This window comes from Salmo salar, chromosome 02 (assembly GCF_965601325.2).
Source record: "Salmo salar chromosome 02, fSalSal1, whole genome shotgun sequence".
Classification (NCBI taxonomy): domain Eukaryota; kingdom Metazoa; phylum Chordata; class Actinopteri; order Salmoniformes; family Salmonidae; genus Salmo; species Salmo salar.
In genome coordinates this window covers 20,369,507-20,386,749 of record NC_138292.1, presented here as the reverse complement: position 1 = coordinate 20,386,749, position 17,243 = coordinate 20,369,507, and the positions used below count along the sequence as shown (strand labels likewise).

The 17,243-nt window shown below is 43.8% G+C and overlaps 1 protein-coding gene across 2 annotated transcripts in view; it reads left to right on the top strand.

Annotated features, from left to right (window-relative positions):
• The first annotated feature begins 8,693 nt into the window (after window positions 1-8,693).
• Window positions 8,694-17,243, top strand: part of LOC106573456 (thrombospondin type-1 domain-containing protein 4) — a 290,336-nt gene continuing 281,786 nt past the window's right edge. Inside the window, exons 1-4 of one of the 2 annotated variants that reach the window (XM_082960591.1) lie at window positions 8,694-9,153; window positions 10,645-10,708; window positions 15,003-15,610; window positions 16,014-16,839. In XM_082960591.1, the coding sequence (XP_082816717.1) occupies window positions 9,131-9,153; window positions 10,645-10,708; window positions 15,003-15,610; window positions 16,014-16,839 (1,521 nt within the window). In that variant the 5' untranslated portion in view covers window positions 8,694-9,130. Of the gene's footprint in view, window positions 9,154-10,644; window positions 10,709-15,002; window positions 15,650-16,013; window positions 16,840-17,243 lie in introns of both variants that reach the window. The other variant, XM_082960590.1, reaches the window with a different exon arrangement.

Sequence of the window (17,243 nt, the reverse complement as noted above, 5' to 3'; positions counted from 1 at the left end):
CCAGACCTCAATCCAATTGAGAATCTGTGGTATGACTTAAAGATTGCTATACACCAGCAGAACCCATCCAGCTTGAAGGAGCTGGAGCAGTTTTGCCTTGAAGAATGGGCAAAAATCCCAGTGGCTAGTTGTGCCAAGCTTATAGAGACATACCCCAAGAGACTTGCAGCTGTAATTGCTGCAAAAGGTGTCCCTTTCGTCATATGAAGGAGACCAAGGCGCAGCGTGGGTATCGTTCCAAATCTATATTTATATGTGAAACTATGCAAGACATACTATAAACAAAACAACAAACTGTGACAAAAAGGTGCAACATGCACAAACTCCAAATAATCTCCCATAAACACAAGTGGGAAAAACAACTACCTAAATATGATCCCAAATTAGAGACAACGATGACCAGCTGCCTCTAATTGGGAATCATACGAAAACCCCAACATAGAAAATTTTAACTAGACAACCTCCCAGTCACGCCCTGACCTACTCTACCATAGAAAAATACGAGCTCTCTATGGTCAGGACGTGACAGGGTGAATAGTTATGCGCGGTCAAGTTTTCTGTTTTTTTTTGTCTTATTTCTTGTTTGTTTCACAATAAAACTTATTTTGCATCTTAAAAGTGGTAGGCATGTTGTTTAAATCAAATGATACAACCCCCCAAAAAATCTATTTTAATTCCAGGTTGTAAGGCAACAAAATAGGAAAAATTCCAAGGGGGGCGAATACTTTCGCAAGCCACTGTAGCCAGTAATGGATGCAGCCTCACACACTCTCACACACACAGAAACACACACTCTCACACACACAGAAACACACACACACACAAACACACATGATCTGTGAAGGTTTCATGCCCGTGGAGGCATACACACACACACACACACACACACACACACACACACACACACACACACACACACACACACCACACACACACACACACACACACACACACACACACACACACACACACACACACACACACACACATATTTACACTTGCACACACACAAACCCAATGAAAGTGCCAGTTCTGGAGAGGCCCTGCATATAGCCAGTAATGGATGCACCCTCACACACACACAAACGCACACACAACTCGGTACAGTTCTAGCTCTGGCTTCACTTTGCTCTCAAATATGTCTGCTATGTTCAACAACACACAGCTGACCTGATTTCCTATCCTCTTCTCAGCAGAGAGAGAGAGGAGGAGAGATGGAAAGAAAGAATGATTTGACAGGAGCAAGGATCGAAGTTGAAAAGAGTGTGTGTGTGTGTGTGTGTGTCCGTCGGCCCGTCTGTCTCTTCTTTCCAACCACCCTGTGAGAGAGGCGTTTGGTTTATTTTCTCTCCCCAGCGTGGTGAGATGATGCCAAAAGGTAGAGCGAGTTCTCTTCTCAGTTCAGAGGAAGGTGAGGAGGCTTGGACTAGTTTAGGAGACGGCGAGAATAAACCTGCTTTCTGCCTCTTTATAAATATTTACTGTATGACTCCTCTCGAAGCAGCTAGCTGGAGGTGAATTCCGGCTTTATGAAAGAGACAGAAAGAGGCAAGTGGAGGGTTAAAGAGCGAGAGAGAGAATGAGAGATAGAACTGGAGAGTGAGAGGAAAGAGAGGCCATCGGTTTTGAATTCTGCTGTGTGGGCTGGTGCCAACCTGTGTGGAAAGCCCTTGTGTTCTGACATCCGATATTTCTCATGTCGCTATCCAAATCACACTTGTGGCTGGAGACACTGGAGATTTATGTGGTGATTACAGGGACAGAATAGTGAGAGAAGACAAAATAACACAGACCTGCACAAATAACACACCTGCACACACTTGCACCTCCATATTTAACCTTTGACATAACATAACTACATTTGTTGGGGGTAAAAACAGGAGCAAGTGATCAGTGTGTGTGCAAGTGCTTGTATGAATGCTACAGAATATATTAGATGGAAATGTGTGACATCAACCTAAAGAGGGGGGACATTTTTGAGAAGGGGAGGGAGGGGGACAGAGCAGAGAAAGAGAGAAAGTGGGGAACAGTTTTGGAGACTGATCTGACTGGTGGTCTGTCAATGCTTCACAGTGAACTTCCCACTATGTCCTTCTAGCCAACCAAACCACATCAGAATGTCCTAGCCCAACCAAACCACATCAGAATGTCCTAGTCCAACCAAACCACATCAGAATGTCCTAGTCCAACCAAACCACATCAGAATGTCCTAGCCCAACCAAACCACATCAGAATGTCCTAGCCCAACCAAACCACATCAGAATGTCCTAGTCCAACCAAACCACATCAGAATGTCCTAGTCCAACCAAACCACATCAGAATGTCCTAGCCCAACCAAACCACATCAGAATGTCCTAGCCCAACCAAACCACATCAGAATGTCCTAGCCCAACCAAACCACATCAGAATGTCCTAGCCCAACCAAACCACATCAGAATGTCCTAGTCCAACCAAACCACATCAGAATGTCCTAGCCCAACCAAACCACATCAGAATGTCCTAGCCCAACCAAACCACATCAGAATGTCCTAGCCCAACCAAACCACATCAGAATGTCCTAGCCCAACCAAACCACATCAGAATGTCCTAGCCCAACCAAACCACATCAGGATGTCCTAGCCCAACCAAACCACATCAGAATGTCCTAGCCCAACCAAACCACATCAGAATGTCCTAGTCCAACCAAACCACAACAGAATGTCCTAGTCCAACCAAACCACATCAGAATGTCCTAGTCTAACCAAACCACATCAGAATGTCCTAGTCCAACCAAACCACATCAGAATGTCCTAGTCCAACCAAACCACATCAGAATGTCCTAGTCCAACCAAACCACATCAGAATGTCCTAGTCCAACCAAACCACATCAGAATGTCCTAGCACAACCAAACCACATCAGAATGTCCTAGCCCAACCAAACCACATCAGAATGTCCTAGTCCAACCAAACCACATCAGAATGTCCTAGTCCAACCAAACCACATCAGAATGTCCTAGCCCCCCCTCGGCCAGCCACCAAACCACATCAGAATGTCCTAGCCCAACCAAACCACATCAGAATGTCCTAGTCCAACCAAACCACATCAGAATGTCCTAGTCCAACCAAACCACATCAGAATGTCCTAGCCCAACCAAACCACATCAGAATGTCCTAGCACAACCAAACCACATCAGAATGTCCTAGTCCAACCAAACCACATCAGAATGTCCTAGTCCAACCAAACCACATCAGAATGTCCTAGTCCAACCAAACCACATCAGAATGTCCTAGTCCAACCAAACCACATCAGAATGTCCTAGTCCAACCAAACCACATCAGAATGTCCTAGTCCAACCAAACCACATCAGAATGTCCTAGCCCAAACAAACCACATCAGAATGTCCTAGTCCAACCAAACCACATCAGAATGTCCTAGTCCAACCAAACCACATCAGAATGTCCTAGTCCAACCAAACCACATCAGAATGTCCTTGTCTAACCAAACCACATCAGAATGTCCTTCTATGCTTCATATGCTATTGTGTGACTGGTTAAAACGTATGATACTATACGTCCTCAAAGTGTTATGATATGGAACGACTGCAATTCCATTCATGATGTAACCTAACGTAACATATCATACTAAATGAAGTGTCACAGATTTACATACAGAATAATATGAATTGTTTGAGACCACATTGCATTTTCACATGCCTTGTCTAGACAAACTGTACTGAAGAGCTTTGTTGTTGAGGTTGGGATGACTCAGTACAGTAAAGTGTCAAAGAAAGCGTTGGTGCAGCATGTTTATCACTTGACCATTAAGCCAAGATGATACAGCAATATATTCCAATCCTTAACATGAAGATCTCCTAATCCATCTCAGAACCATTCTTGTGAGCACAGTTGTAGGAGATTAATTTGACCACTCTTTTGTTACTGAGAATCTTCCTGCACCGCAGGAAATGCAGATCAGCTTTGTGATTTACATAAATTCCCTGAAAACCCACACTAACACATGGTTATATATCAGTATTGAGCTTTTCATGTAGTCTACTTTTGGCCAGCCAATAGCCTAACCACTGATCAAACAACATTATGCACTAAACATTCAAATCCTGTTGCTACAGGATTATTTTGCTGTGACAATATAGGTCAAATTAAGATCCTACACCTGTAGCTGTGTTTTGAGTCTACCCATGCAAACTCCCCTTGGTGGGTGTGAGAGTTAATATGGAGTTAATGTGTTAATGTGGAGACAGACAGAGAGAGTGGAACAACAGGAGGCTGCTGAGGGGAGGACAGCTCATAGTAATGTCTGGAACGGAGCCAATTAAATGGTATCAAACACATTTATTTTATACCATTCCACCGATTCCGCTCCAGCCATTTAACATGAGCCCGTCCTCCCCAATTAAGATGCCACCAACTTCCTGTGATAGACATTACCTCCCTCCTAGCCTTCTCTCACCTGCCAAAAGACCACCCATTCTATTGGCCACCTCACTTACCCTCCCTCCCTCCCTCCCTCCCTCCCTCCCTCCCTCCCTCCCTCCCTCCCTCCCTCCCTCCCTCCCTCCCTCCCTCCCTCCCTCCCTCTCCTTCTGTTCAGACTCAGCTATTCTTTCCTTTCCTCTTTTCCCACTCTGTTAAGAATACACAGTCCTCCTCTTTGATCGGTCCATCTATAAGATACCTCTGGAATGGAACAAATATTGACTCCATCTGACCCAGACAAATTCCTCCCTCCTTCCCTTTCCAGCTCTTTCAATTCAATTCAATTCAATTCAAGGGGCTTTATTGGCATGGGAAACATAACATTGCCAAAGCAAGTGAAGTAGATGATATACAAAGTGAAATAAACAATAAAAATGAACAGTAAACATTACACTCACAAAAGTATCTCTCTCTCTCTCTTTCTCTCTCTCAATTCAATTCAAGGGGCTTTATTGGCATGGGAAACATATGTTTACATTTCAAGTGAATACCAAGTGAACTGGATAAACAAAAGTGAAATAAACAATCAAAAGTGAACAGTAAATATTCCAAAAGGTTAAAGACATTTCAAATATCATATTATGTCTATATACAGTGTTGTAACAATGTGCAAATAGTTAAAGTACAAAAGGGAAAATAAATCAACATAAATATGGGTTGTATTTACAATGGTGTTTGTTCTTCACTGGTTTACCTTTTCTTGTTTCAACAGGTCACAAATCTTTCTGTTGTGATGGCACACTGTGGTATTTCACCCTATAGATATGGGAGTTTATCAAAATTGGATTTGTTTTCAAATTCTTTGTGGGTCTGTGTAATCTGAGGGAAATATGTGTCTCTAATATGGTCATACATTTGACAGGAGGTTAGGAAGTGCAGCTCCGTTTCCACCTCATTTTGTGGGCAGTGTGCACATAGGCAAACCTGGCTCTCAAGAGAAGACATGGCGACCATTCTCAATAGCAAGGCATTCACTGAGTCTGTACATAGTAAAAGCTTTCCTTAACTTTGGGTCACTCACAGTGGTCCGGTATTCTGCCACTGTGTACTCTCTGTTTAGGACCAAATAGCATTCTAGTTTGCTCAGTTTTTTAGTTAATTCTTTCCAATGTGTCATGTGATTATCTTTTTGTTTTCTCATGATTTGGTTGGGTCTAATTGTGTTGCTGTCCTGGGGCACTGTGGGGTCTGTTTGTGTTTGTGAACAGAGCCCAGGACCAGCTTGCTTAGGGGACTCTTCGCCAGGTTTATCTCTCTGTTGGTGATGACTTTGTTATGGAAGGTTTGGTAATGGCTTGCTTTTAGGTGGTTGTAGAATTTAACAGCTTTTTTCTGGATTTTGATGATTAACAGGTAAAGGCCTAATTCTGCTCTGCATACATTATTTGGTGTTTTATGTGGTACACTGAGGATGTTTTTGCAGAATTCTACATGCAGAGTCTCAAATTTGTGTTTTTCCCATTTTGTGAAATCTTGGTTGGTGAGCGGACCCCAGACCTCACAACCATAAAGGGCAATGGGTTCTATAACTGATTTAAGTATTTTTTGCCAGATCCTAATGGTATGTCAAATTTGATCTTCCTTTTGAAGGCTCTCTCTCTCTCGCTCTGTCATTCATTCTTTCGCTACCCCCTCTTTGTCACTGTCTCCCCCTCTTTTACCCCTTTCTGCCTCCACCCTCTCGCCCTCTAATGTTGGGCCCCTTTCTCTCTCTAATTCATTACCCCTTCTCTCTGTGTGAGTGTAGTATAGTATTAGGTCAGCCTTCCCCTGGGTAAAGGTTTATATAAGACTCTCCATGCCTGTTGATATGGCTGCCTGTCTAGACCCTGAGTGTCTCTCTCTCTCTCTCTCTCTCTCTCTCTCTCTCTCTCTCTCTCCCAATTCAACTCAAAGGGCTTTATTGACTTGGGAAACATGTTTACATTGCCAAAGCAAGTGAAATAGATAATAAACAAAAGTGAAATAAACAGTAAAAAATGTACAGTAAACATTACACTCACAAAAGTTCCAAAGGAATAGGGACATTTCAAATGTCTCTCTCTCACCCTCATTATTTTCTTATTTATTTTACTCAGCAAGTCTGTTTAGAACAAATTCTTATTTTCAATGACAGCCTAGGAACAGTGGGTTAACTGCCTTGTTCAGGGGTAGAACAACAGATTTGTATGTTGTCAGCTCAGGGATTTGAACTTGCAACCTTTTGGTTAGAAGTCCACCACTCTAACCACTAGGCTACGCTGCCGCATTGCCTAGTGGTAGCACTCTGGCAATGAAAGGGTCAAGGGTATGTGGCCAGAGTAAGAATGCCCGAGGTGTGTAGTGTCCATGTGTGTGGGTTGGTGTGTGAGGTAGCAAAGGGGTGCAGAGGTAGTTAGAGGGTAGTTAGGGTGGGGGGGTTATTGTTCCCCTGGGGTGGAACTGCCCCGGACCACAGTGCTATTACTCACTACAGCCACCCGAGACAAATAACAGATCTACAGTTATATACCACACACACACACACACACACACACACACACACACACACACACACACACACCCTCTTGTGTGATCTGGTGATTGCTTGCTAATCAGGGCTGTGTGGTTGGCTGTGCGTGTCCAATAGGTCCCACACTCTGGTTACTGCCTCTGAGATACAGGAAGAGGGATGGAGAGAATAATCAAGATGAATATAGAAAAGGGTGTGGAGAAAGGGTCAGGAGGGTCAAGAGAGAGAGAGCGAGAACAAGAAAGAAAGGGAGAGCGATGGAGAAGGGCACACAGCACTGGATAGATTACCATGGTGACCACACACACACCCAACCTGTTGTTAGGCTTTGATAATGGATCAGTTGTGTTGAGTATCAATACGACAGCAGGTCTTTCACCCACTCTCTAATACAGTGTAGTTAGTTACAGTATAGGCTACATCCTGTGTTTACCCTCATCATTTCATACAACAGAATGTTAGTGTGACAGATGTAATCATAAGCCAGTTGTATAATGTGGTCCAGGCTTTAGATTGGCTTAGAGCAGTGTTTGATGTAGCTAATCTCCATCACCATCTCTGTACTGTAGTCATGTTGTGTTTCTGCTGGCCAAGAAAAGCACACTGTCCCCTGAGACCAGTAGCTCTGTGTTAGATCATACATACCCATACTCTCTCTCTCTCTCTCTCTCTCTCTCCCTCTCTCTCCCTCTCTCCCTCTCTCCCTCTCTCTCTCTCTCTCTCTCTCTCTCTCTCTCTCTCCCTCTCTCCCTCTCTCCCTCTCTCCCTCCCACCCTTCCCTCTTCCCCTCTAGTGTTTAACTCATAAACCTGTGGTAAACGCAGCTGGAAGCAGTGACTATTCACTCAGGCCAGTCTTATCGGTGTTTGCAGACAACAAATAATGTCACTAAACTTACTGCCGCGCCAGTTCCAGTTATGCTTTTGACCCGAAAATCATCGCCACCTCTCTGCTCCTCAAGTGGTCCCCCGCCACTCTCTCTGATGTGGTACAGTGGCGGTTCTAGACCATTTCAACTGGGGGGGCCAAGCTGGGGCCAGTTGTACTGTTAGAGGGGCCAGTTACATTAGACGTTATTGTTGTCATATCGTTTTCTTCAATGCATTGCAGGCATTAGCAGGCAAAAGACCATGTTCATAATCATCAATAATGGATGTAAAAAAAGAATGATAGCAAAAATTTGTTATGTAAAATTTATTTCATACTCCACATTTAGGGGGGCCACAAGGGGGTCCAAAATTGTTGTCACAGGGCCCCTGATTCCTGATTAAACCGGTTATAAAAATGGGTTGGGACCGATGCATGCCAATAACAAACACATCAGAACTAAAACATCCACAAAGACGGACATTTCAGAAGTTAATAACAATAAACTATGTGGGTTTGTCTGTTTGGTCTGTCGACTATTCTCATAAGATATTTGCATGATTGATACAGTTCTGTGGAAGGATTCAGCCCCCCTAGTTCCAATAGACCTACGTTTCATAGTCGATGTTGTAAAACAATAGTCTTGTAATTGGTTTTTATTTAATTTATTGGGGGTTGCGTGCGCGCCACGGGGTGCTACTGTCAGCGCTGCCAACTCTGAGCTCCTTGGGCAGATGTCAACAATGAGTTGATGATTATTAGTGATCAGAACAAGTCTGTACAATAGAACATTCTTATAGAGGGTTGTTGTGCAACTCAGAAAAGCGGCTCTCAGTTACTCAATTATAGATTAGTCAGAGTGGTGCCCGCAGTTTGGTGTGTGCGTGTGTGATATGGAAGGGAGAGAACGATGAGAGAGAGAGTTGTGTAATCTGTCCATTTTGTATGGCCTTGTGCTCTTTTTCTCCCCTTCAGGCCCCCCGGCTGCCAGACGTCACACCAGTTTAAAACAAGGACAAAAAAAGTTGTCGGGTGAACGAGAGAAAAAAACTGTGAAACCCTTCCCCGACCCGAATCCAGGGAAGAGTGAGTGAGTGTGACAGAACGAGGGGGACCGAGAGAGAGAGCACGCGAAGGAACTCTATCTCACAACCACACAGAAGACACAGCGGTTGTTCTGACTATCACCAAAAGGAACGGATAATAACTCACCCCGGGAATCAACAAAAACACATATACGGTGGTCAGAAAGTCGTTACCGGAGGGGTAATACTTCAGGGCGAGGCCACCGAGAGAATGCGTCTCAGGTTTCTGTGCAGGTAAATTGGGGGGACTCTACTGACCGATAACCTGCTCCACGCTTTCATGTGGGCGAAAGGTTTCTAACCAAATGTTATTTCAGTGGCGATGTAGCCTACAGTAAGTGTAGTAGTGTACAGTAAGTATATGTTATCTATACGCATTTAAAACTGTTGAAAAGTCAACTGTTGTGAATAAAGATCCTGTGTGTGCTATAGCATATAGGTGAAGCGTACACGCGCATGTGTTGCGTTGCATGGGCACGATATGTAGAAGGAATTTTCCCTCGGGCTGGGGTTGAGGTTAAAACTCACTATGTCTGGGCAGATTTTGTAACAGTTCCCACTCTCCCTCCCTGTCCCCCATCTCTCGCTGTCTGTCTCCGTTTTAATTCTAAAATGTGCCACTGTAAAGAGAAACGTGGACGCGGGTAGGGGGTCGTTAGTTCAGGCTGAGCGGGTCTGTTGTGTCAGGCTGTGCGGGACCTTTGTCTGTGGTTTTGGGATAATTGTTTAGTCTAGTGTGGGCCTGGGGACTGTGGGGAGGGTTTCAGTTGGAGGGGAGACGGCGGCGGTACACACATTGGAGAAACTGCACCAGTCACAGCTGTCACATGTGGCCTGCGGATGTGTGATTGCGGTGATGTTATGGGATTGTGGTGTGGCTTCACAGTTCACACAATAATTGTGTTGGTGTATCTCAAATGATCTACTTTAGCCCAGTGCGCATGCATCCGCGTCCTGAGTGTGTAGCTATATAAAAGCACTTTAAAGGAACCTATAATCATGTGGCCAACATAAACCATAACCAAAGCCGGAGGCCCCTCTCTCCAAGTCTCAAACTATTAAAACAAATGTACATGATGATTTGGGATTGCGAGTGATTGCGTCTGGATGTGGGCTTGTGTGTTTAAAAGCCACAGGGTGTGGACAGGTGTGAGGAAAAACACTGCTGATGTTTGGACGCATTAGTTTGTTTGCACCTTCTCGGCGCGGTCAGATTGATTGAGATGTATGCCGCTGAACCGCTGCTGAACCGCCGCTGAACCGCCAGGTCAAAGAAACAGTTATTCCTGAATTCACACGCAGCGCCGGGAAAAAACGTCGCATGGTGTGCACCTCTAACATAGCAAGGTCTGGAACATTCGAAAGAATGTCAACTGAACTGCTGAGAGTTAGTTTTACAGTATGTCCTATAATGAAAGAAAACACATTATGCACGGTGCTTATACTCACGTTAGAAAGCTTATTAAACAGCTACTAGACAGGCTCTGGACTGTTAGGGAAAGAGAAGTATGTGTTGACTATTAAATGATATCGTTTATGAAGCTACTGAGGCGTTTTGATAGTTTTAGGATATGAGGCTATACACTGCATCCCCATAATACATCCTCTGTAAGGAAACTCATCATATCTGGTTCTGTTTACTAAACCCCTCTTCACTCTTCCTCTCTCTATCCCCCTCATCGTTTTATCTCCTCTCTCTCTCTCTTTTCCCTCCCCCTCTCTCAGGATGTATGTGCTGTGGGGTTTTGTGGCAGTCACATCCTCTCTGACCAAGGCTGAGAAGAGAAAGGTGAGTAATGGTTTTACCATAGTGATGGTGATTTGTGGCGATGTCACGTCCTGACCAGTTAAGGGTTATTTGTTGTTGTAGTTTGGTCAGGATGTGGCAGAGGGTATTTGTTTTATATGGTTCGGGGTGGTGGTGTAGGTAGTAGGTCGTTTTATTTATGTATTCCGGGGGTTTTGGGTACTGCTCTGTGTTTATGTATTTCTATGTTTAGTTAGTTAGTTGTGGGTATAGGTTCTAGGTTTGTTTTCTATGTATTGTTAATTGGGGTTGGACTCCCAATTGAAGGCAGGTGTGTTGAGTTGCCTTTGATTGGGAGTCCTATATAATAGGGTGTGTTTGTCTTTGTGTTTTGTGGGTAGTTGTTTTTGCATTGCTTTTCGTATAGCCTGCAAAACTGTTGTTGTTTCTTGTTTTGTATAGTGTTCATGTTATTGATGAATTAAATTCAAAGATGAACGCGACCTCCGCTGCGTATTGGTCTACTTTGTCAGATTAGGACTTCTCTATTTCGTCTGAGGACGAAGACAGCTGTGACAGGCGATTAGTGTCTGTAATGGTAGTTTAGGGTCCTGGTGGATTAGCCCATGAAAGCCTGTAGTGAGTGGTGCACCATCTCACTGTGTGAGCACCAGTGGTCAGTTCTGGCGCCGGGTCAGTGGTCGTGAGTCAGTAATGGTCTCGGCTCTGTGGCAGCTGTGTTTTTCTGATGTCACTCATTACCCAAGTTCCCTGGTGGCGGAGTGGTCCCCTGACACAGAGACAGAGACAGGTGTGGCTGTTATTTGACCTATTGTAGCCCTGGACATGCTCAAAAATAGAACACACACACACACACACAGGGACATTCTATGTCCATACACCTACTATTACATACACATACAGGCATGTACGCTCTTTCTCTCAGAGTGGTGGTGCACAGACTCATGTTTTGGTTTTTGCTGAATGGAAACTTTTGTTCAGGTCTCTCTCTAGCTGTTCTGCCAACCAGACACGCACACGCGCACACACACACACACACACACACACACACACACACACACACACACACACACACACACACACACACACACACACACACACACACACACACACACACACACACGCTCTGAGTTATGAAATGAGAAACATTTAAACAGATCCACAGAGGAACACATCCAAGCCTTGCCTGTTGCACATGCGCACTGGGTTCAGCATGCCAGGCCAGAGCTGGCTGTGCCACAGCACTTCCACAAGGCCATCCATCCATATTCCACACAGTTGATGATTTTATTCCTCAGTTCATAAAACTGCTTTAAAGCTACTGCCAGCATAAGTGAATTTAGCTTAGACGTCTTCTATTTCCTAGCCCGCTGAACAACATCCAGGGATTCTGGCACTGAAACTTTGACACCAATTGAAGGCAGATTTGCTCAGGCAGGGGCCAACAGAACTAGAGAGGCCTGTCTAGGAAACACTTGAATATGTTTGTTACATGTTTACTACATGTTTAGCCAACAAGCTCTCACAATCTCACGTCAGAATTAGACGTTCATCCATGTTTCTCAAACGTCAAACTTCAAAGATGTTCCAAACGTCAAATTTCAAAGTGTTTAAGGGTAAGTTTAGGCTTTTTAAAAAAAAAAATTAAAAATGTTTTATTAACCCATCCTCCAACCCCCCTCTTAGGAAGACAAACATATATAGAGTTTTTTACAGCTATTCTGCAACGTATACATACATTTTACATACACATTTTACATACATGGTACTTTTATATAAAGCAATCATGTAACAATAATACATTACCAAACTAAAAAATCTTTAATCCCACCCTTCAGCCACTCTCAGCCCATCCCACCTATCACCCTCGTTTGATTTCCATGTGCCATATATTTTTCAATTGTGCTGTGATGTTTTACATACATTTTGAATCTTTCTAATTCTATAGTATCCACAGACTGTGAGCTAAAGATGAAAGCCTTTCCTACGAGTATTATTATGTTATTTATTTATATAAAATCACCAAAAACTGCTATTTGTAAGGTTCATTTTAAATGAATGTTGTGATTTTCTTCATCATTCCAAAACCTGTGACCAGAAACAAGCTACATAGGGGCAATACCAGAATAAATGCTGGGCGATACTTTAAAGAAAATGTCATTTTCAATTACAGAAAATTACAACTTCTTGGAAATTAGAAGTTGTAATCTGTATAAAGGCAAAAAGGCAATTTTTGAACAAAGGATGAACCTTAATAATCTACTGGAGAACCATTTATGGTTTTAATATAACTTATGTATGAGTAAAGCTTTTAGTGAGAGGTTTAAAGCTTTAATATTTAATAATTTTAACCCCCCAAACTCATATTCATTATATAAATAAGGACATTTCATTTGTCTGGCTTAGCATTCCAAATAAAATTGTATATTTTTTGCTCATATGATTTAAAAAATGACTCGTCTGGAGTAGGCAGCGCCATTAGTAAGTAGGACCAAGGACCAAAGAGGACCAAATAGTTAATCAATGTGATTTTTCCATAAATAGACAAGTGTTTACCTCTCCATGGTTGCAGAATCTTATCTATTTTTGCTAATTTTTTATTGAAATTGATTGTGGTAAGTTCATTTATATTTTTTGAGTTGTGAATACGAAGTATGTCTAATTCACCATCCGCCCATTTTATTGGTAAACTACAAGGTAGTGTAAACACTGTCTATTAACGATCCAATATGTAATATGGTACACTTGTCATAATTAAGTTTTAGTCCAGAGAGGCTAGAAAAATGATCAAGATCTTCATTGAAACTGTGCAGGGATCCAGATTGCGGACTTAAGAAAAAACTTGAGTCATTGGCATACATTGACACTTGTTTTTATCCTCTGGATTTCTAACTCCTTGATGTTCTTGTTGGATCTAATTTTAATAGCTAGCATTTCAATGCACATAATAAACAGATATGAAGACAACGGACAGCCTTGTTTTACTCCTCTTAAAACCTCAATACTCTCTGAGAAGTAACCATTATTTACTATTTTACATCTAGGGTTGCTGTACATAACTTTTAACCCATTGTATAAGAGATTCACAGAATATAAAGTAATCCAGGCATTTATATATACATTCCAGTTTTTCTTTATCAAACGCCGTTTAAAAATCTGCTATGAAGACCAGGCCTGGTATCTTTGATGTTTCATAATGTTCAATTGTTTCAAGTAATTGTCGTATATTATCTCCAATATATCGTCCAAACCTGTCTGATCAGGATGAACAATATCTGGTAAAACCTTTTTATTCTATGTGCTATGCATTTCGCCAGGATTTTTGGTGCCTCCAGTTTTTTAAATGGACTGGATCTTTATACTTACCACCAGGGTCCTGTTTTAGTAGTAATGAAATCAGACCTTCTTGTTGAGTACCTGAAAGTCTACCATTTGTATAGGAGTAATTAAAACATGGTAATAATGGATCTTTGAGTACATCAAAAAAGGTCTGATATACCGTCAAGCCCTGGTGTTTTTCCAGACTGAAAAGATTTAATTGCCTCAAAAAGTTCCTCTTCTGTAAGTTGGCCTTCACACAGGTCTTTCTGTAAATGTGTTAATTTTACATTATTATTAGGAAAGAAATCTTTACAGTTAACATCATTCAGTAGAAATGGAGGAGACTGAAAAGAAAACATTATGCTTAAAATATTTAGCTTTCAAAATATAATTTGGTGAATCATGGATGACTCCATAATTTGTAACGAGTTTCTGTAAATTCTTTTGGTAGCATTTATATGGTAAGGATTCAAGAAAACACTTGTGCATTTTTCACAATTTTCCATCCAATTCGCTTTATTCTTGTAAAACATTACACTTGATCCTTCTTGAATAAGTACCTCCAATTATTTTTGTTTTTCCTCTAACCAATTTTGTGCCTCTTTAGGCATTAACTCTGCATTTTTAAGGTTAGGGTTAAGTTTAGGAATTAACTCAGAAATCTTAAGGTTAGGCATGAACTCTGAATGGTTAAGGTAAGGGTTAAGGTTTGGGATAGGCTTAAAACAACAACTTCAAAAACAACTTTCTATCACTGGATTTCAACATGCAACCTTTTGCATCAGAGGCAGACGCCCATCCACCATCTCCGTCCACAACACCCTAGCAACACCCTTGAATGTAACAGCACTCACTGTTGCCTCTAGGGGCTGGTTCCCACAGCATCTCCCGACATCCTCAGACATGGATGGACGTCTAGTACTGACTTGTATCACGGGTGACCTGGCTGGTTTAACATATGTCTGATGTGTTCTTGTGTGTGTTCGTGTTCCAGGCGACGGGCAGAAGATCTCGGCAGGTGGACAATAGTCCAGGAGGGGTGTGGTCTGCCTGGGAGGAGTGGTCAGGATGTTCTCAGAGCTGTGGAGTGGGCGTGTCACAGAGAACCAGAAAGTGTGAAGCCCCTCCCCGTCCCCTAACTCCTCCCCTCTCCCACTCTCCTCCAAACTGGGGGGGTTCATCGTTCCTCCCAGGGAGTGGTCCCAACCATGGCTCTGTCATCTCCGCAATCCGCCCCTTCTACCCCCCTCATTACTCTAGCAACCAGCCATCCCAGTACGGGGGAGGAGGTGGGGGAGGGACAGAGAGACAGCCAGCCCCCTTCTATCCCCCCTCACTCCCATCATCCAATCAGAACCCAGGACTGTCTCTCTATCGGGACACTCCTATAGGAGGAGGGGCAGGAGCTGTGCCAGCGCAGTCCTCCAATCCCACGTCTCCCCTCTATCGCCCGGAATTCTCATCACCCAATCAGGAGCCAGGTTCTGTTTACCGCTCCCCCTCATTTCCTGCCCCCCCATCCAGCTACAGCCAACCAGCACAGGCCGCCCGCCGGCCAACCAATCCTGGAACAGGGAGGACGGGAGGAAGTGGGAGCAGAAGGTCAGTGTTGCCCAATAGGGGGGCTCTGCCTGCTAGTAGGTGAGTATGATCGTGTTGGCAAGGAAACTGTTTACTGTAGATGTTGCGTAAATGTTGTTTTAGACGTCATGTAAATGTTAAGACGTTGTTGTTAAGGCGTTAGTAGTATGAGTTGAGTCAGTCGGTTGATGTGAGTCATGGGAGTGTGAGTTGCTGTGCCATTAGATCACTAGTTCTGCTCAGTATCATAACCTTGATACAGAGAGACTCCTTAGGGTTCTCACTCTCATGTGCTCTGCCTCTAACTCTCACTGTAGGCTGTAAGCTGTTGGCTCCAGTTGTGGAGAATGTCAATCATTTTAAGAGCAGATAAGAGTTCTGTCATCATGTGTAATATTTCCCTGTCTACCCCACCCCCTCTCAGGTCCTCTTCTATCCGTCCGGGTCAGTTTGGTTACGGCAGGGTTCCCTTCTCTCTGCCGTTACACCGGCAAAACCGGCAGGCCCGCCACACTGAGCACGGCAATGCTACCATACCAACCCTGGTTCTAGAGACCGAGGGGCAGGAAGGAATTGTTGTTAACATTGACCAAATGGACAGACCTGGAGAAGTAGAAGAGAAGAGGAGCGGAGAGAAGGACAGGGAGGGAGGCAAAAACCACAAAGGGAACAGGGGAGAGAGGGAGCATGAGAGGAGAGAGGAGGAAAGGAAGACAGAAGGGGAGAGTACGGAGTCACCTGTCGCTAAGGCATTAATAACGACAACCATAGCTAAACCAGAAAGGAATGGACAGAGGGACACGGATACTCACAGACAGATGGACAGACAGAGACAAGCTGCTGCAGAGCGAGGGAGGGAGAGAGGGAGAGAAAGAGAGAGAGTGACCTCGACACTCCCTCACTCACAGAGGCCCTCTCCCTTCCATCCCAACCATGACAGAATCAAAGATAGACGCGCCCCTCCTCCCCTCCCCCCTCTGCCTCACCCCTACTCCCCCCCCCTCTCTCACCCCTACTCCCCCCCTCTCCACCGCTCCTCCACCCAGCACAGAGAGAGAGAGTCACCCTATGAGTTCAACCCTCAGCTCCAATCCCCTCACCCTGGACCCCCCCAACCCAACATCTACCCCCTGCAACATCAGCAGCACCCCCACCCCCTGGCCGAGGGGGAGACAGGGGGACAGAGATTACCCCCCCAGAACTACAGGTGTTCGGGAGCAGAGAATGAGTATCGCCGGTGCTTCTCACAGGTAAGAGAAGAGGCCTTGGGTCTTCAAATGCCTCAGTGGTTGGAGTGTAGAGTTAGTAACACCAGTAGTTAACTAGGAGGTGGTTCCTGTATGAGTGTAGAGTTAGTAACACCAGTAGTTAACTAGGAGGTGATTCCTGTATGATTGTAGAGTTAGTAACACCAGTAGTTAACTAGGAGGTGGTTCCTGTATGAGTGTAGAGTTAGTAACACAAGTAGTTAACTAGGAGGTGATTCCTGTATGAGTGTAGAGTTAGTAACACCAGTAGTTAACTAGGAGGTGGTTCCTGTATGAGTGTAGAGTTAGTAACACCAGTAGTTAACTAGGAGGTGATTCCTGTATGATTGTAGAGTTAGTGACACCAGTAGTTAACTAGGAGGTGGTTCCTGTATGAGTGTAGAGTT